Below are 21,647 nucleotides of genomic sequence, written 5' to 3' on the forward strand. Positions count from 1 at the left end.
TCAACCAAAAACCCAGAAAAAACACATGATAGAAATGTTATAAATTGAGTTGCAGTTCAGTGAGAAAAATAAGTATTTGATCCCCAAGCAAAACATAACTTAGACAAGCACAGAGGTAAGATGTTTCTTGTAGTTGGTTACCAGGTTTGCACACATCTAAGCAGGAAATTTGGTCCACTCTTCTTTACAGATCTTCTCTAACTCCTTAAGGTTTCATGGCTGTTGCTTGGTCTATAGGATTAAAGTTCTGGACACTGGCTAGGCCACTCCATGATCTTAATGTGCTTCTTCTTGAGTCACTCCTTTGTTGCCTTGGTGGTATGTTTTGGGTCATTGTCATGCTGGAAGACCCATCCACGACCCATCTTCAGTTTTATGGCTAACGGAGGAAGGTTTTCATCCAAGATTTTACAATACATGGCCCCGTCCATTGGCGTCTCAATGTGGCAAAGTCAGCCTGTACCTTTAGCAGAGAAATAGCCCCAAAGCATAATATTTCCAACTCTGTGGTTGACTGTAGGGATGGTGTTCTTAGGGTCATAGCCAGCATTTTTCTTCCTCCAAACATGGCGAGTCGAGTTAATGTCAAAGAGCTCAATTGTGGTCTCATCTGACCACAGCCCTTTCTCCCAATCCTTCTCTGAATCATTTAGATGTTCATTGTAAAACTTCAGATGGGCCTGTACTGTACATGTGCCTTCTTAAGAAGGAGGACCTTGTTGCCGCTGCAGGATTTCAATCCATGGCGGCATATTGTGTTACCAATGGTTTGTTTGGTGACTGTGGTCCCAACTGCCCTGAGATCATTCACAAGCTCCTCCCGTGTAGTTCTGGGTTTATCCCTCACTTTTCTCATGATCATCCTTACCCCATGAGGTGAAATCTTGCATGGAGCTCCAGACCGAGGACGACTGATGGTTATTTTGTATTTCTTCCATTTGCGAATAATTGCTCCAAAAGTTGTCTCCTTCTCGCCAAGCTTTTTGCTGATGGTCTTGTAGCCCATTCCAGCCTTGTACAGGTCTACAATCTTGTCCCTGACATCCTTTGACAGCTCTTTGATCTTGCCCATGATGGTGAGGTTTGAATGGGAGAAAGAGATTCTGTGGACAGGTGTCTTTTATACACATAACAAGTTGTCGTTAGAAACACCTTCTTAAATTGACAGGACTAATCTGTGTACCACATAAGCACATACTATGTAGCCAGTCTGTGGGAATTATTGTTGGTTGGTAGGGGAATAAATACTTATTTTACTCGCTGAACTGCAAATCAATTTATAAAATTTGTATCATGTGTTTTTTTTCTGGATTTTTGGTTGATATTCTGTATCTATCTTTTAAAATACACATATGATAAAAATTATAGATCCTTCATCTCTTTGTAAGCAGGCAAACTTACAAAATCTGCAGGGGATCAAATAATTATTTTCCCCACTGTATCTACAACCATAAAGTGGATAAACGCTAGTACATTTGTTTTCAAGTGTATGTAAACCCTAACAATGATTTTCCTATATTTTATCTGTTTTATTTGATTACTATACCATTGAAAGCATGTTGTATCTGCGTTAAATGCATAAAATACTTGTTGATCTTGGCAGAAATCCATTGCTGTAGTGTGCACTCTGCGGTCTGATCTCAAATAGTGTTATCAGGAAGTGAGTTGGGGCTACAGAACATCTCCCTTCTATTTTAATGAAAGAAAAGGGAGAGGTATTCTGTATTCCTAACGCACTTGCTGATAGCATTGTTTGAGAGAAAACGGTAGAGTGCTTCATAGATAAAGTACAGTGAGTAGGCATTTTTACCCTAGGACAAGAAGTGTGTTTTTGACAGGCTACAAATAAAGGGAAATAAATGAAAAATAAAGGAAAAAAGGCTGGAAAAAATTAAACTAATGCAGCCACCATTTCTAAAGACTAGTGAGCAGTAATATAAAGTATTTGTTTATTTCAATTTTTATTAGGGGGGCTAGTTATACTTTAAGGGCAAGACTTCAATCTTAAAATATGTTACTCTGGAAGACAAGTTCCTAATATTTTTTATTTATCTTAATAGGTGAGCTGTCAGTAGATGATTTGCAAGACCCTTTCCTTGTCAGTATCCATATTATTACAGACCCCGGGGAATCAAAATGTCTCCAGGATGCCATTGATAAACTCTTGGCGTGGATTCATCCTGATTTGCAGTTGTTTCGTGTTTCAGAAAGAAGGATTTCCAAGAAGAGGAAGCTGAATAAGGGCTTCTCGTGCCAGCCTGCCCTTGCTGTGATATTATTTTTACAAGAGGAATACGGAGAAGAGCAAATCTTACATCTTCATGATTGCTTTAAAAAACCACCTTGGCAGTTCCATCACACAGAGAGAGTCCATGGCAGATTTTTACCTTACATGCCATGCAACCAAGACTTTTTCACTCTGGCATACGGCACACCGCTATGGGCCATCAGACAGGTGCATTATGGGAAAGAGATCATCCGCTTCACTATCTATTGCAGCTATGAGAATTTTGCAGACATGATGAAAATGTATGAGCTGATCCTGAAAAAGTCTGTGTGGAAGAAGAAAGCTGATTTTTGTGTATTTCCAATCTACTCCAATATGGACATTGATATTGAATTTTCCTTAAAAAGACTTCTCAAGGGACAAACGCCGGTGCCTTTAGAGTCTTCGTTGTTGGAGTTTAGAGTAAAAGACTTTGGACAATTGATTCCTCTCTTGCCCAATCAGTGCAGCCCAATCAGCGAAGGCAGATGGCAAACTGAAGATCACGATGGCAATAAAATTCTTTTACAGGTAAATATTAACGTAGACATGTTGAATGGGAACGTGCATCTTATTTCACGAGTACAGATTGGTGAGATACTGGATAGTCATCAGCATTCACTCTGATGTTGGAGCACTAATGTCTGGCAGATAGAAGCACATGAAATTAAAGCAAACTTGAATGCAGAGAAATCTGAATTCTGCCATGTTCATCTTCTTTAAAAAATGCTAATTGACTGGCTATAATTTCTTTGAAACTTTCTAAGCCACTGATTATTTAAATTCTGATTTCATTTGCTACATGCCTATTTCAGACCAGTGGCTCAGAATGTGTTGAAGTTAGAAATTTTGTGCAGGCATCCAGCATTTTTATAAGGAGATCAAGTAATGACAGCACAGGTTTTTCCTTTAATGATCCTTCCAAATAAAATTATACCTAAGGCTGGATTCACACCAATGCATTTTTAGTGCTTTTTGCATTTTGCAGATTTGCACTACAGCCCATGGTTTCCTATGGAACATGTTCTGTAGTGCAAATCTGCAAAATGCAAAAAGCACAAAAAATGCATAGGTGTGAATCCAGGCTAAACAAGGATAGGGACTGCAATGTCAGGACAAGCCCCAGGCATTGCTTTGTGAATGGCCAAGTAGAGAGGGAGTTGGAGACACGACTGCAGTGTTGCATCTATAAGCCCTGTGCTTTTACCCGAGAGGCCTGGAAATACAGTGGAAATTTTCCTCCCCAGTATGTACATGAGCCTATTATCCTAACATAGAAGAAAACCTATATGATGGGGGTTGCTTTTAAGGGAAAGGATAGTATAACTACTAAAACCAGTGGTAAAAAAGTGAGATTTATTTATTGTCTGTCTTCCATTGGGTGGATTTTCTGGTGAGTGATATTCTGTCTGTGTCCTATCAGGTAGATTTTCTTTCCCAACCTGTCCTGGAGACAAGGCAAGGTTCTTATCGCCAAAAACAGTGTCTCAATTTGAAAATGTCCCCTCAAACCCTCCTGTTCCCGGAACAACTCAAAGGTCTTATGATGGATGTTTTACATAGCTACAAAAAAGGTGATGGGTGTTCCATCACGTTTTGTCCCAATGACAAAACTTTAGATACACTTTTAGCTATGAGTCTTTGTCTCCTGTCCCCTATACCACCCTTTATTTAAACTTAGAAATGTTGTCAAATAATACCCTGGAACCTCCATACTCCATAGAGGTAGGAGAGAAAACTTTGCATGGCAGACCTTTTTCTTTCCTTTCTTGGATGTCAAACTAGAGACATTAGTAGAATTATATGGATTAAAATTATATCTGGAGCAGAAGTTAAAGGAACATCAGGGGTGTTTACCCTAATTTGTTCCTGCCTGAATTTGCTGCTGCTAAGCTATAGTATCCTTCACCTGATGTTCTAGTAACAGAGGGAGTTTCCCTATTAAAGTCTTTCCTTTGGCAGCATGGTGGAACATGGTACACATTAGAATATAACCCATCCTTCGTTGTGCTTGTAGCCTTTGGTAGCTGGTACTGATTGGTGCTTTACACAACATTTCCATGCTTACATGGTTGTCAAATCTTCTTTGACATGAAGCAGCAAGACTTTTAAAGCATATCTAAACCCCAAAGTAAAAAGTTTATATATTGCTCTTTACCAGTAGGCTGAAAAAAAAAAAAAAAAAAAAAGATTTCTCCATCCACACAAAGAAGGTGGATGGTGGAATCCCTCTCACTGGGAGATTGTTTTCTGACAGCGGGACCCACCGCTGTCAGAATACACTGATCAGTAGCTGTAGCCCTTTAACTATAATGATCAATCAGTCGACTTCTGTTGAGTAGGGACAGTCACAAACTGATCGGAATTCAGCAGGTTGCTGCTGAACCGGATGAATTTCAATAAGTATGTTGCCAGCTTAAAGCGAAACTTTATCAGAAAATTTAGTCCTGCTAGATGACTTCAGGCTGCCCCCATTGCAGGTATATAAAACATTAAAAATAAGTGTCTATACTGTTTAAAATCTAGTAATACAATAGGGTTTATTTACTAAAGGCAAATCCACTGCAAGTGCACTTGGAAGTGCAGTCACTGTAGATCTGAGGGGAACATGCAAGGAAAATAAAAAACAGCATTTTTGCTTGTACATGATTGGATTATAAAATCAGCAGAGCTTCCCCTCATTTCAGATCTTCCCCTCAGATTTAGGCCGATCTGCTGACAGTCTAAAGATTTCCTGCTGTTCAGGGGCTCTAGACTTCAACAAAATGGCAGCCTCCAGCAAGCAGAAACAGGAGCAATTCTGGAAGCAATTTACAGCACACACTAACTTTGGTAGCATAATTATTAATGTGGAGTGTATGTTCCTTGCTAAAGAAACATTATTTTTTAAGTTGTTATGGGGTAAAGTTCTGCTTTAAGTTAGTCGCCTTTCTTGATGTTGTGTTTTTCTTTTATATAGGAATTACTGCCGGTAGACACATCTTGTGTCCTCATATTTGTAACTGATGTCTACGTTCCAAGTACATATTGTTTGGTTAGCTTTTCATACATTATTAAGCAGCCTTTGTGAACTGCTCAAATATGATTAAGCCACCTGCTGAATATATTATTTAGGAAATTATTCAGTCATTGCAAATCTTCTTATATTTATGTGAGGGCTGCTAGAGAAATTACGCTCCTGGTTCAGAGGACATCTAGAATGTGCTAAATATATTGACAGCACACTGTTTGGAAAACTACTTATTTTTTGTGTGCTTATAAGTCATATCCTCTGTTAATAAGAAAAGTTGGCCATGCATTCTTCTACTTGCACATTTCTTACACAGTTTCCATTAATGTATTAGGGTTAAATTCCTAAAAAATATGTACATAATGTGCAAAGTATGCTAGCTTGTAGCATCAGCCAGAAAAAGTATTTCCGTGTTCTGATATCAGTCATTTAAAGTCTAATTAGTTGCATATCAAGGCTGATTATTCTGTGCATTAGACTCAGTCGAGTTGAACATAAAAAAGTACAAATAGCAGAATTTAAAGAGACCCTGTCAAAAAAAAAAACACTGCTTCTGGCGCATACCTGCAACAGTCTCTAATACCCTGATTCATAGCCGAATGCCAGGCTGTAAAGACCGATAAAGCTCTGACACTTTGGAACTTGTGTCACCTCCGCCCCCTCATATTTCTATTGGCCCATCACTATAATAGGCTATCTCACTGGCTAACCGTAGTGTGCAACCCTGCAATTGTTACTTTGGCTGGATTGCTTGGTCTACTTGTAAATGTGGAAAAAAAAATGTAAAAAGTCACGTGAAATAAAAAAGAAATTAATATACTGATAATATAATTACAGGTAGTAACCACATACAGTTACCAGTATTTTCTGTATGGTGGTGCTTTATTAATGGTACTAAAAGTCACCTACCCCTGGTAGCAGGTGTCAATTGACAGTTTTAGAGTTTAGTCCAAAGATTGGCTTTTCATTTTTCCATGATCTCACCCAGTCTGCAGAGATTGGTTATTAAAGTGCCCTTGGGAGGGATCTTTAAACATCATAAAAAGGAGGAAAATGTTTAGAAGACAGCCACCCACTGAAACAGTTTTGAAATATTCCAGAAATTTGGGGTGTTGGGGGAACATTTCTTTGATCACCGGGAGGGAGATGGCGCTCAGCTCCAGCATGCATTTCAGTAGCACTGATACACGCTAGCATGATAAATCTGCCAGGGTCACCACTGCATGAAACATATGGGTATGTGCAAGGCTGTGACGGGTGGATGTGGCCATTTTTGTGTCACAGGATCTTGTAAGGGGGCCCCAGCTTATTTCTACATGGCAGACATGTGCAGCTGGGCTCCGCCTGTACTGTAGCAGGGCATTATGCTTGTGTTCTGTCCACATCCACATACTGTTCACATGCACTGATTCTGCTCCTAGACCTCTCCTTCTCATCCTCCTGATAACTGTACACATCAACCGCTTCATGTGTGGAGTACTCCCACATAGGCCTATCTCTTACTGGTGGTTCAAATGGAAGCTTCAAAAGTCCAACTGTCCACCCAGGGCACATGGAACACAGGGGCCTATGCCACCTGACACATAGTACACAAGGGGGTTCTCTCTCATCAGGTGGGGGACTTCTATTCCTCTGTCACCTCCCACTTCAGATCCAACTAGGTTTGCATCAGTAAAGTGCTTATCTTTTCACCCCATACATTGGGTGTATTTAACACTTCATTCCCAGGAGAGCCTCACACAGAGACTTCTATTTGCAAAAGTGGTAACAACTTTCCAGATAATGGCAAGGCAAAACATGTCAGTCTGTCAGTCAGATCACCGAGTCTTGCAAAACTGTGGAAGACCAAGCTCAAGTTCATTGCCTAGGTTCCCGTAACTTAAGGCCAACGTTCTCCACAGCCATTCCCCTGAAGAACCCCTCGGCTGTACTCCCTTTCCTGGTGGTGTCAACCAGTCTCTCCAAGTAAGCCCTGCACTCCAGACCATTCCCACCTCATAAAGGAGCACTCCACATCATCATTCCACCCAGGAGAAGGATATAATCTTTAAGGGGATCCTGACCTGCCTACACGCAGTAACTCTTCAGTAAGGCTATGTCTGTGATTTTATCTAGCAACTCTAGATATGTGCGTCAATATTTTACTAATGTGCTGGTTACTGCCCAACTTTTTCCCTCTAAACCTTCTGTGATCTGGCTGGTGTATTCTTCTGCACCTTCACTTCACACCTATTGTAGAAGGGTATGACAAGAAATCACCAATAAAAAGTCATTGAGCTGAAAATGCCCATTTGATGTTTCTCATAATAAATATAGCAGCAGATGATAACATTTAAAAAAAAAGTGAACTTTGATGCCTAGTATAACAACACCCCTGGCCCAAAAGGCAGGTGTCTACTGAATACTGTGCTGTGTGTTTGTGGCAGGAATATACAGTCAGACATACAGACATAATCTTCTGTGAGTACTGACATTAAGCTAACAATTACTGAATGACACTAATCTTACCAAATCCTTTACATTAACTAGCATTCATTATCATCAGTGGTGCGATTTCAAATAAAACAGATATTCATTTCCAATCTGATCTGGCAGTTGAACCCCTTTATTATTAAAGCTGAATTCGAGACAGATATAAAACAATTTACCAGTGTGAATGTTTTTCTTATCGTTTTGTACCTTTTCTGTTGTTTTGAAGCTGCACTTCCGTCCTACCTTGCCGAGGTACGTCATTTTCGCATTTGCATTGGCCCCTTTGCCCCCCCGTTGCCTTCTAGGACCTGTGTGTGTCCCAGAAGAGGACGGGACCATTCAGAAAGCACAGAGCGACTCACGCATATGCAGTAGGAAACCAGCAGTGAAGCCTGAGGGCTTCACTGCTGGTTTCCCTTAATTGCAATGCCAGAACCTGCACCTGAAGCTGATTGATGAATAGGCTTGGGGTGCCGACATCGCGGGAACCCTGGACGGGTACGTTTCCTTTTATTAAAAGTCAGCAGCTACTACAGTATGTGTATTTGTGTGTGTGGTTTTGAATTTTTTTTTCATAGGCTGGAACTATGCTTTAACATGCATTTTGATGTGATAGCAACATGATTTAACAAGTCTTGTTAACCCTGCTAGTTGAACGAAAAAAAAATGAATCGTCTATGGGTGACCTTATTTCAAGGGTTTCTCCATGTTACAAAGGTTAATAAAGGCTGATATAGAATATAAGCTTTGTATTGTAGCATATTCTTTTCTTTGACCTTACTATATAACACCACCTGCTGGAAGTTCTGTGCAGTGCTAGCATACATTATTGGGTTAGTGAAAAATGTGATTGGTCAATGACAACTCTCGGTCTATACTAATAATCAAGAACTGGCAGGACTAGCTCCCAATCATGTGACTACTGTGACCGCCAATCACAGTGAACAGATGACTAGGCAGACTTTCTCGCCCCTCGCGTACAAGCCCAGTTAAAGGGATGCCGGAGTGGACAGGACGGGGTTAAGTTGTAATGAGCTTCTAATCTAGCTTCTTTTTTTTTTTAGAACAGGCTTCCTATTTAAAGCAGTAGTAAAGTCATGTATGCCATTTTTACCTACAGGTAAGCTTATAATAAAGCTTACCTGTAGACAAAATGAATATCTCCTAAACATGCAGCGTTTAGGAGCTATTCCACTGAGCAGCAGTGACATCCCCAGCGCATGCATTCCGAAGGAACAGCATACCGTGCCTTTCCTTCAGAGGTCTGTGCTGTACACAGTGACGCCCATGCGCATGCGCGGGAGTGACATCGTGACTCGGCCAATCAGACGGCCCGGAGCCCACGAACCCAGAAGAAAGACCGGATGAAGATGGAAGCCCTGTCAGCGGCAACAGCACGACGCTGGAGGGCTATGTTTTAAGTTAAATCTCTCATATTGTGCTAGTGTGCAATGCATACTAGCGCATTATGACATTGCCTTGCAGGGAAAAAGTTTTTTTTTAACCCGGGTTTACCACCGATTTAAAGTCTACTTAACCCTAAACAATGAACTTGTGTGTTACTGGCAAAATTACCAGGTGAAAATTAAAAAAAAAAAACAGAGAAAAAAAAAAAAAAAGAGAATGAATGCAGACACATCTAATGACTGTTAAAGGGTTAGTACACCTTTACAGAAAAAGCTTAATGGTGACCTTACACTTACACCTCCCTGCTGTAGTTACCGCCAGTGATTCTCAGCTGTCAGGGACCCTGCAATATATTACAATTTGTTCTTCAGTTTAGATAACTTGCATTTATGTGCAGCCACTAGAGGGAGCAGGTGCCCCATTCTAGGTACATAATAAACACAAGGCATGCATTATCTTGGGCTTACATCTGCTTATTTGCTTCTATCTATAAAGTGCCAAAAGCGAATACATAATGCAACTGCTTTATAATATTAGAGGCGCTACCATTGTTAAATATAATGTCCTTATCAGCAGTGTTTTGGGCATCTGAGTCATTATCCCTTTTACAAGGTCATAAAAAGGGTGTCAGTTTCTTGCAGTCACCATGGCAGTAGGACCAAGTTGAAAATTCAGGTGGGCTTAATATGCCCCTGGTGTTTGCGAGAGAAGTCCATACTTTATTCAGCCTTTCATTAACTATACAAAATTAAAGCAGCAGTAAACTCTGATATAAAATTTGCACATACAGGTAAGCTTATAATAAATCTTACCAGTAGGTACGAGGAATATCGCCGAAACTTGTGCCATTTAAGAGATGTTTATTGTCTTTAGCTGATGACATCACTGTGCATGCACAGTGACACTCTGTATTCAAATGCAGAGCACCAGGCTACAGTGAAGACTCCCGTGCACATATGCAAGAGTGACATTGTCGTGCAAGTGGCTGAAGAGTGCGAACTCTAAAGGAGGACCAGGTGAAGATGGGAGCTCCGGCCTAAGGTTGAAGTGGTTTTACCGGGATCATGGCTGCACGTCCCACTGTGTGACGTCAGAAACCGGAGGCAATGAGGATTTCATCACTTCCGGTTTCAGTTACATGTAAACAAGCTATTACCGACTTGTGAAAGCATCAAATCAAACCGATCTCGGGTTGATCTGATGTTTTTCAGAGGCCAGAGGAAACCTATGGGGTCTAATCGACCCCAGATCTCACCATAAAGAGGACCTGTCATAGCCCATGCTATCCCTTGTGATAGCAATAAAGTTGATAAAAAATAATAATTATAATAACAGTACAGTGTTAAAAAAATTTAACTAAAATAAGTAATAAACTTTGTACAATTTTGCCCCTGTCCCCTTGTGCTCATGCACAAAGGTGAACGCGAACGTCGGTCCAGCACGCATATGTAAATGGAAATTGCACCACACATGTGAGGTACTGTATTGCCACGAGCGGCAAAGGGAAAGCAATGATTCTAGTACCAGACCTCCTGTGTAACTCTAAATTGGTAAACTGTAAAGGCTTTGAAAGCATATCCTATGGAGATTTGTAGGTACTGTAGTTTGGTGCCATTCCAGGGGCCTACACAGTTTTAAAGCATGACATGTTTGGTGTCTATTTACTCTGCGTAACATCATCTTTTATAAAACAATTGGGTATTATATTGTGTTTCTGAGCATTGAAATTCACTAGAGTGTATTTTTTTTTTTAAATACCGCTGTGCAAATATTGTGTGACATAAAAATATACAACACCGCCCATTTTATTCTCTAGGGTCTCTGCTTAAAACAATATATAATGTTTGGGGGTTCTAAGTAGTTTTCTAGCAAAAAAAAAATCAGATTTTTACATGTAGGAGCGAAATTCCAGATTTGGCCAGGACTAGAACTGGTTAAAAAGGTAAGTCTTCCTTAATGCACTTGTATGCAGTCCATGAGGGAGGGGGGCATTTAAAAAAAAAAAGTGGTAGGCTTTACTACCGCTTTAAAATACCCATTTTAAGTGACATTTCTTGATTATGATGACTTCAATTCAATTTGTATTGGGTTATAACCAAATTTACACCATTTTCTGTCTTCTTGTAGCAGGTTCACAGTTTAACCAGGAAATCTGTGTGGAAACATCAAAGCTACTTATCCAGAAATGGTAACGGGACGCCATTCAACGTGATTCCTTCCTATCAAAAACAGAAATATGAGAAAGCCAAGACTCATCTAAGCAACGGGCAGGTTCCAGGCGTCAATGGCTCCAACCAAGACTTCTGTAAAACCTACGTTGGGCCACCTTGTTCTAAGAGTGGCAGCAGCACAGCGCAATGGTTCCAGCGTAGCAAGTCACTGTTGTGTTTACCAACACTGAGCTCATTCCCCTCATGTGAATCCTTTCCCTTTAGCGAGCCCCCTCAGTTTTACAGGAACGAACCCCAAACATTTCAGATGCCAGTGTGGCGAAGCAGCCCGCGGATCAACATTGACGACCTGGAGGGGGCTCAAGAGACTGACGTAGACACAGGAATGAAGCTTTCCAGCTCAGACCTGTCTGTCATGTCGGCCTACTCGCCTCTGGATGGCTTATCCGGTGACTTAGAACCTTCTCTGCCTTCACATGGTGAGGGTGGACCAACAGTAAAACATAAGCTCTGTGAGCTTTCATATGAATCTTTTCACTCTGTTTCTGAAAGGTCTTCCTGTTCTTTGATATCTTCGGTGTTCCCCAGTATCTCCAGCTCTACTTCTCTGACAGAATTCAAGAAAGACAATGAAAGCCATTGCCGGAATGCTGTACAGATCAGTAAGCAGGGGACAGAGACTGGGGGTACAGAGGAGGAAGAGTTTTATATCTGATCCAAGACAAGCCTGGTCATAGTACCATAAACTGTATTACTGTCCTGAATACATTGTAGATAATCCCAGGAATGAACAGCTCATTTCATATATCATAGAAAGAAAGTATTATTTTTTGGTCTTACATGTAAAATATTGATTGTTTTATACAGAGAATGCAAATGAAGATTTCACATGTGTATAGATGGCAGTGTGAAGCATGGATCAGAAACTGTATGGTCTACAGACTGCTCCCTATACAACTTAAAAGTGGACCTTCAGTCATTTTTTCATCTTTCCATCTATTAAATCTTTTGCCCTTGTTGTTTTAACTTTGGATAGTAAAACATTTTTTTTTCTGCCAGTAAATACCTTATACAGCCCACTTCCTGTTTCTTGTCTGGTAAAAAGCCTAGGCTTATGACATCATGCACAGTTCTCTCTCTCACTCTTGTGAGAGTTTGCCAGAAATGGAGGGGGGGATGAGTCATAAGAGGGCCAATGAAAGCTGCAGAGCTGGAGGTGTGCCTCTGTGTGTCCGTGTAAATCCAGGAAGTGAACAGGCAGCAGATTTCAGCTGCCCACAGTTAAAATTGATGCAGCCAGACTCAGTGGAGGGAGATTTTTGCAGCATATTTGGCAAGTACAGAATCACACAGTGTATATAAAATAATATGCAAAGTGGTTGAAGAGAAGCTTCAGAATGGCAAAAAGATGTTTTTAGTACAAATTATGTGAGCAGACTGCAGTTCCTCTTTAAAGGCTTATGCAATAAAGCACACAGGTGACAACAAACCACAGCAACAAACTTTGGGTGGCTTCATTTTGTTCATATAGAAAATCAAGTTTTTAAAGTTACAGGTTTACTTTAAAGCCCAAGTCCAGGAAATTTGAAGATCCTCCATTGCAGTGAGGCTAAACTCTCACTGCAAGGCTAACTGCCCTTTTAGTCTAGGAAAGAGTAAAAGCACTTTAACTTACCTGATACTCTACTTCCCTGGCAGATGGTCCTTATACAGAGAAGATACGAGTTTAAGAAAAAGGGTGGTAGAATTATTTATTGTTTTACCCCCTTTACCACTGAAGCTGGGCCTACAAGAGAAATGTTATATACTCGTCAGCAAGCGATTGAACTCCTTGTTAAAAACTATATACCTATGAAATAAGTGTAAATGGTGACATCTCTTACCAAAACTTTACAGAGGAAGACAGGACTGTCTGAGACTTCTCCTTCTTGAAAGTGGACGACCTGTTCTGCAACAGAATTGGCCATCTATTGTAATACACCACAGCCTTCCCAGATAGCAAACAACTGTGCTGCAAGTTTGAAGATGACTTGCTAAGCTATTGCTAGACTTGCCAGGCTTCACAAGTTTGTTGCACAATTGCAGTAAGTTTGCATTGCATGACTCCAGATTAACTTTCTTTGCAAACATTCAGCAATTTGCATGTTGCAATTTCTGGTTCAGTTATGTTGTGTAATAGTCATCCCACCACAGGGGTCACTGTGGCTGAATTGTCATGTTGTAGACTTGCAGAGCTCTTGCTGTAGACTCACCACTGCAACTTTGCTGTTGCTAGAGACTTGCCACGCAAATTTGCTACAAATTGGAAAAGTGTCAACTAGAACTTCAAGTGCTCTGCAAGTGTACAATTTGCCAGTGAAAATGTGCAGCAAGTTAACAGACTTACAATTCAACACTGCCACAAATTTGTGGCAAGTCATCTTTGCTATCTGGGTTAATCTTAAGTGTGGCAGCCAGTCCAGTCATAGATATAGGTGAGTCATTTAGATTGAGTCAATCCCTGGCTTTTGATGTCTTCAGTACCCCCTGAAGCAAGATCCCATCTTGGAGTTTTGAGGGTTGAAGCTCCTGATGTTGCATTTTCCATATTATATATTTAAAAAAAAGTATCTAAAAGGAAGACTTGCAATCCTGTTTACAGAAATAAACTGTCATGTTGTGTAATTCTCCAGCATACCAAAAACTGAAAGATCAGTTTTAGTAGATCGATCCTTAAAGCGGAGCCTGGGCGGGCATCATATGACGTCCTGGGCTTCCTGGCCGTCTAGGGGGCACTCAGGAGCCGATGCGCATGCCCGGCGGCCGCGATGTCCGCCGGGCACCGGTGATTGCCGGTAACAGAGCAGGGACGTGGATCTGTGTGTGTAAACACAAGGATCTACGTCCTGTCAGGGGAGAGGAGACTGATCGTGTGTTCCCAGTACAGAGGAACACCGATCGGTCTCCTCCCCTTGTGAGTCCCCTCCCCCTACAGTTAGAATCACTCCCTTGGTAACACATTTAACCCCTTGATTGCCCCCCCCTAGTGTTAACCCCCTCCCTGCCTGTGACATTTTTACAGTAATCAGTGCATTTTTTTAGCACTGATCGCTGTATTAATGTGAAAGGTCCCAAAATAGTGTCAAAAGTGTCCAATATGTCTGCTCCAATGTCACAGTCATCGCAGATCGCCATTACTAGTAAAAAAAAAAGGTAAAAATGCCATAACTCTATCCCCTTTTTTGTAGACGCTATAACTTTTGCGCAAACCAATCAATATACGCTTATTTTGATTTTTTGTTTACCAAAAATATGTAGAAGAATACATATCGGCCTAAACTGAGGAAAATTTTTTTTTTTTTTTTTTAATTGGGATTTTTATTATAGCAAAAAGTAAAAAATATTGTGTTTTTTTCAAACTTGTCACTCTTCTTTTGTTTATAGTGCAAGAAATAAAAACCGCAGAGGTGATCAAATACCACCAAAAGAAAGCTCTATTTGTGGGGAAAAAAGGACATCAATTTAATTTGGGTACAGCGTCACACGACCACACAATTGTCAGTTAAACTAACGCAGTGCTGTATCACAAAAAATGGCCTGGTCATTAAGGGGGTAAAACCTTCTGGGGCTGAAGTGGTTAAATCATTTGGGCACAGTGTTGCATGACCGCGCATTTGTCATTCAAAATGCGACAGCGCTGAAAATTGGGCTGGGCAGGAAGAGAGTGAAAATGCCCTGTATTAAAGTGGTTAATGAAGGTACAACATTTATCAACTCACCTGGTTGATGATTAAAAGAGGCACATCTAAGTATGCAGGCATCCGGGGTACAGCTGTCCACATAGACCGTCCTCCCCCCGCCGGCTCTCACCGCTGTCAGTCTGCAAATGTGACCGGGAAGACTACCCTGCAGTAGAGCGATCTGAAAGCGAGGCTTGAACCGCTCGTGGAGCGCAGAGTGGAAGGGATGGAGTTGATGATGGTGCAGAGGACGGTCTATGTGGACAGCTGTACCCCGGGTGTCTGCATACTTAGATGTGCCTCTTTTAATCCTCAACCATGTGAGTTGCTAAATGTTGTACCTTCAATTTAACCATATTGCTACACTTAGAGGCGCCTCTCTTCTCTTTTATACTCAGTTGTGACATGACGCTACTTGTATATCAAGACATCGCTTGTATATCAAGTTAAATTTTGTATTTCAAGTTAAATTAAAAAAATTAGCTTGTCTTGCAAAACACTTCTTAGACCAAGTTACTCTCAATCCAAGGTTTTACTTAATTTAAAAGTCTTAGTTCTGTAATAAATTTAGAGCACTCAATGTTCTCATGTCTTCAGTTTTGCTGTAATACAAACAACTGTGGTAAAAGATGCTTGACACTCTTGCATCATTAAAAATACAGGTCTGTGCTATGCAAAGGGGACAATCATATCTTGACTCAGTAGAGATTGCATAAGGATCTGTGTAAAGTTCCCCACACACGTTATACTCTGAGTCCAATCTCCTTTGAATCTACCAAGAACATATTCAACCAGGGTTCCTCCAGAGGTTTCTAGGGGTTCCTTGAGCTGTGTCTGATTGACCTACCATTTGATGGTCCCTGCATAGTTCTGGATCCAACACCACTTGGCTTAACTGTCTGTAAGGGTGGCATTGTGATCACCACTGTAAGGGGAATTCTTCCCACTGACCTCCAATGCAAAGAGCATTTTCCTAGTTATCCCCAAATCAATATTAGCAGGGGTTTCCCTGAGACCTGAAAAGCATTTCAATGGTTCCTCTAGGATAAAAAGATTGAGAAATGCAGCACAAGGGGTTGCCTGACTGGATGAAAATTGACTGAATAATTTAAGTAAGTCTAATGCCCCGTACACACGATCGGACATTCCGACAACAAAATCCATGGATTCTTCCTGACAGATGTTGGCTCAAACTTGTCTTGCATACACACGGTCACACAAAGTTGTCAGAAAATCCGATCGTTCTGAACGCGGTGACGTAAAACACGTATGTCGCGACTATAAACGGGGCAGTAGCCAATAGCTTTCGTCTCTTAATTTATTCTGAGCATGTGTGGCACTTTGTGCGTCGGATTTGTGTACACACGATGGGAATTTCTGACAACGGATTTTGTTGTCGGAAAATTTTATAGCCTGCTCTCAAACTTTGTGTGTCGGAAATTCCTATGGAAAATGTGTGATGGAGCCTACACACGGTCGGAATTTCTGACAACAAGGTCCTATCACACATTTTCCGTCGGAAAATCCGACCGTGTGTACGGGGCATAAGTCTTCACATCAATCCAGAGCACTGAGCGTTATTTCTGTCTGCTACTTCATTTTTCTGCTATCTGCATGAGTCACTTCTGCCATGTTTTCCTGACACCAAGAGAAAAAAGGTGTTGGGCAGGTAGCTGCAGAACACAGCCTGTGATTGACAGCCTCAGCTTTGGTACTGTGTGCAGGGTGGCTCCCTTACCTCCAGTCACCTCTCAGCTCTGTTCACTAAGCTCTACAGAGTGTAAATTCTTCTTCTGCCCCCTGCTTCCTGAAGCTCAGAGATCCCCTGTAAATTCAGGACTTTGAATGGATGTAGAGGAGAGGGCTGCAGATAAACAGGTACAACTTATGTAGAGGGAATTGTTTAATCTCTGTGTATCACCTGAGGCCAGTCACTTCATTGGGTATATGTAGGAGTTTACAACCACTTTAAATAATAATAATAAAAAAATGATACAAGATACAAGTACATCCACATACAGTACATAGATATCTATACATCTCAAGTATGCCTCACACAAGAGATATGCAGGCTGTTATTTCTGACCTCTTCTGAAAGTGCTTGTTGCCTGGCTGGCACTGACCTGGCACAAGTATAGAGATAAAGAATCCTAACTTTTTATTTTCTGTATGCTGGTTCTGGGTCTCTCACTCAGAATTTATGAAGCCAGACACAGCCAAGCATTTAATAATTTCAGCAGAATGCCAACAATGTCAGCCCACTACTGAACCCCAGTCCCGTTACTAAGCCCTATCAAGATATGGTGCCTTTGTGAGTGAAAGTATTTGAAATGTATGTAAAGTAACTAACACAATGTAAATACTATAATAATATTGTGAGAAAATGACTAAAAATGTTCTTTATTTTGTAGTAACAATGCACAGTGAAGCTGTATAGCTGATTTTGTAATAGAGTGAACTATATAACCACAGATTCTTGGGGGTTCATATTATGCAATGAGAAACTGGAGCGACCAAAATGTTTACTAATAAAATTGTAAACTGTAACCAAATTGTAAATTGTTCTTTCATTAATTTAATTTGGTTTGTTGTAATATTGAAATGATTAAAAGGAAAATCATGCACTAATTAACCCCTTTGCTCCTAAGGTTTAAACAAATCTAAATGCCTAAGCCCAATTTTGCAACTTTGACTTTGTTAGTAAAACTGTACATATCATCACGACTACTTTGTGCATCCAGGTGGATTATACCTTGTTTTTTTTCAGGACAAATTGGAATTTCATTTGGTGGCAAGTAGTTATGGATGGATCCTGATTTTTTCTTATTATCTAAGAAAAACTGGCCCGAAATAGTAAAAAAAAAAAAAAATTTTTTTTTTTTTTCAATTAAACTGTATATTTCTTGCTATTACCATAACCTACCACCAAAGAAAGAACCCAAAATATATTCTCCTGCTCCTGATGATGGCAGCGATACCACATATGTGTTTGTTAGTTTTTGTTTATACCTGTAGTGCAGCCCAGCAGTTCGCTTTTTTCTTTATCCTACCTAAAACACGCCGACACTAACTGACACTGATACCAATTAAAAAAAAAAAAAAATCCTGTCTAAAAAATACTGACCTTGTCCTTTGACCCTGACCCAAACACTAATCCTGGGGCTGACCCAGATCAAACCTTAATCTAGGTATTTTGTAAATTTTTTAGTTTTTTGTAATTTTTTTTGTTTTTTAAACACACTTTTTTTTTCTATTCCTGCAAAGACAAAGAAAGATACAAAGTGTCTGTCTCATCCATTCACAGAGACAGAAGACCCGGGGGGCAGGTTTCACAGTGACTGATCACTGTGGTAGCCAATCAGAGGCTATCACAGGGATCAGTTGACCCGGAATCAGTAGTTCCGGGTCCCGATCGTTAGACTAGGGCTCTCGGTGAGACCCCAGTCTCTGTGCTATGCGGAATGCTCCATGCACAAAGGGAGATATGCAAATATGAGGTCCCACGGAAAAAAAGCCCAGTGCAGTGAGGCCACATATTTGCATACGGTTAAAGTAAGTTTAAACCAGGGGTCTTTCAACCTTCTTCTCTTGCAAACTCCCAATGAATTGCCCAGAACTTTGGCTGTACTCGTTTTGCTGTACTTATCCTGTGGATCTCAGGAGTGCAGTTTGCTGTCGCCTGACATCACAGAGCCATTCCCATTACAGGCTCGGGCAAGATTGTGACAGTAAAGTTGGGATCCACCCACATGCTTCTCAGTGAGCTGCTAAGAGGCTAAGCTGGCCGCTCCCGCCCCCTCCACAGCCCAGCGCTCCATTGACAAAGCAGACAGCGGTGACTGACAGCCACTAGGGAGCCCTGAGAACTGAGCGATCGGCGGTGTTTGATCGCTCGGTTCTCAGTCTTAGAACCAACTGGGGACAGATGTAGCACCTATGTAAGTATGATTCTGAAAAAAAAAAAAAAAAAATATATATATATATATATATATATATATATATATATATATATATACACTTCTCTTTTAACCACTTGCCGCCCGCCATATAGCAAAATGACAGCGGCAAAGTGGTTGCGATATCCTGACCGGACGTCATCTGACGTTGACAGGATATAAAGCCGCTGCGCACCCCCGGGGGCGCGTATCGCAGAGATCGTTGTTGCGGCGTGTCAGTCTGACACACCGCAACTCCGATCTAGGTAAAGAGTCTCTGACAGAGACTCTTTACCACGTTATCAGCCGTGTCCAATCACGGCTGATCACGATGTAAACAGGAAGAGCCGTTGATTGGCTTTTCCTCACTCGCATCTGACAGACGCGAGTAGAGGAGAGCCGATCGGCTGCTCTCCTGACGGGGAGGGGTCTGTGCTGATTGTTTATCAGCGCAGCCCCCCTCGGATGCCCGCCCAGGACCACCAGGGATGGCCACCACACTGGACAACCAGGTATGCCACCCTAGACCACCAGGAAATGCCAATCAGTGCCCAGGCAGCTGCCAATCAGTGCCAAAGAAAAATGCCTGCCAGTGCCACCAGTGATGCCTATCAGTGAAATCTATCAGTGCCAGCCATCAATGCCCATCAGTGTCGCCTTTCAGTGCCCATCAGTGCCGCCCATAAGTACCCATCAGTGCAGCCTTTCAGTGCCCACCAGTGTCGCCTATCAGTGCCCATCAGTGCCACCTATGAGTGCCCATCAGTGCCACCTATCAGTGCCGCCTATCAGTGCCACCTCATCGGTGCCGCCTTATGAGTGGCCATCAGTGAAGGAGAAAACTTACTTATTTACAAAATTTTATAACAAAAACAAAGAAAAACTTTTTTTTTTCAAAATTTTCGGTCTTTTTTTATTAGTTTAGCAAAAAATAAAAATCACAGAGGTGATCAAATACCACCAAAAGAAAGCTCTATTTGTGGGCACAAAATGATAAAAATTTAGTTTGGGTACAGTGTTGTATGGCCACGCAATTGTCATTTAAAAAGTGACAGCGCTGAAAGCTGAAAATAGGAAGGTGTGAAAGTGCCCTGTATTCAAGTGGTTAAGGTCCCCTTGTGAAAGTGTTACAATTATCATTATCACTAATTCAATTATTAGGTACCAGTATGACTGCAAAAATTGTCAAAAGCTTAATTTCACTTTACATATGGAAAGCTCGGAAAAGAACAGCAGTTTGTTATGAGAATTTTATCATATATATTTATATAAAAACACTAAATACACAAACTAGCTACAATTAGTGAGGTTTTGCTATTGTTTTATTTTATGTGATCAATATATGCAATTGGGGTACTGTTCCTGACAAGTTATTCACATGTTATTTCCCTACTTTGATTTGAGGTTTAATAATCCAGAGAGTACTGGTTAGGAATATCCCTAATGGGTTCAAAATGTAGTGTTTGAAGAGCCAGACTTAGATCCTGCAGCGGCACAAGAGGTTGTACTGTAGCCACATAAGAGACATCAAGTCTTAGCCAAAGAATGGGATGCTGAGGCTAACAGGCTTTGAAATAAGATCACTAAGGCCGAGATTTGTCCCTTGATGGTACTCAAGGTCAAATGTTACAAGGCCTGAGCGGCACACACACATTTCCTAGGTCACAGTCGCTTCTACTCTCGGGCAATCGGGTCTTAAGACAGGAAGTCAATAGCGAATATTAATTTGCTATTGTCACACAACTGGGTGGGCTCAGGGCACAGAGCAAGCCCACCCTTTTTTTGAAGCCAATTAGAGTCTCAGGCTCTAATCACGTGCTTCAAAAAAAACAAAAAAAAAATTTGAAATCCATGCATCCAGCGTTCTGCATATAGATTAGGGACTAGGCACATTTATCGGGGGGGGGGGCGCCCCTAAGGGAGAGGCCGCCACTGAACAGCACACAGCCTCAGCAATCATATTAGCAACTCAGCTCAGAAAATTCTGCATGGCTATAGAGAACTGCTCCCAGATAAGGAGGGGGCCAAACCTGACAGAGCTAGGAAAGACTCTGAGGAGTGATTTAAGTCAAGAAAAGAACAGTGATCCAAGCTGTTGTGCTTTAGGAGGAATACTGCAAGTCGTTCTGGGCCTGTTGGTGGATCATGAGCTTAAGCAACCCAAAGCGGACGTGACGTCACAGGAAGAAGATGATTGGCGTTCAAACGTATTAGATTTTCACCCTTGATACACTGTCACCAGATTGAATGGACCCCTTCGCAATACTGAATGTGCATCAATCAGGCTTAGATTGGTGAGAAGAGTGATGAGCCGCCACTTCAAAAAACTTTGAAGTGGTGTCTCATCACCCTGCTATAAAGTGAGGCTCTAATAGGCTTCAAAAAAAGGTGGTGCTAGGGGTGCACAGCACTGCGCTCCGAGCGCACCCAGTTGTGTGACAATAACCAATGAATATTCGCTATTGCCACACTGAACCTCCTCCCAGCCCTTCAGGTTTTGAGACCCGTCACCCGATTGGCCGAAAGGAGAAGAGTTCCGATTGGCTGCTGAGGAGGAGAGAGGAGACGTCACGCAGGGGGAAGCCAGACCCATGACCCACCAGGCACCATGGAGGAGCGCTCTATAGGCTGTCATCTCCCTCTAGCTGGAACTCAAAACTGAGTTGG

At 41.4% G+C, this 21,647-nt stretch overlaps 1 protein-coding gene across 2 annotated transcripts in view; it reads left to right on the forward strand.

The window, feature by feature from the left end:
- Positions 1 to 12,405, forward strand: part of FAM124A (family with sequence similarity 124 member A) — a 109,872-nt gene extending 97,467 nt beyond the window's left edge. For both annotated transcript variants that reach the window (XM_073613236.1, XM_073613235.1), the window contains 2 exons: positions 2,061 to 2,797; positions 11,283 to 12,405. In XM_073613236.1, coding sequence (XP_073469337.1) covers positions 2,061 to 2,797; positions 11,283 to 12,041 — 1,496 coding nt within the window. In that variant the 3' untranslated portion in view covers positions 12,042 to 12,405. The remainder of the gene's footprint in view (positions 1 to 2,060; positions 2,798 to 11,282) is intronic.
- The last annotated feature ends 9,242 nt before the right edge of the window (positions 12,406 to 21,647 follow it).

This window comes from Aquarana catesbeiana, linkage group LG02, assembly GCF_042186555.1.
Source record: "Aquarana catesbeiana isolate 2022-GZ linkage group LG02, ASM4218655v1, whole genome shotgun sequence".
NCBI lineage: Eukaryota > Metazoa > Chordata > Amphibia > Anura > Ranidae > Aquarana > Aquarana catesbeiana.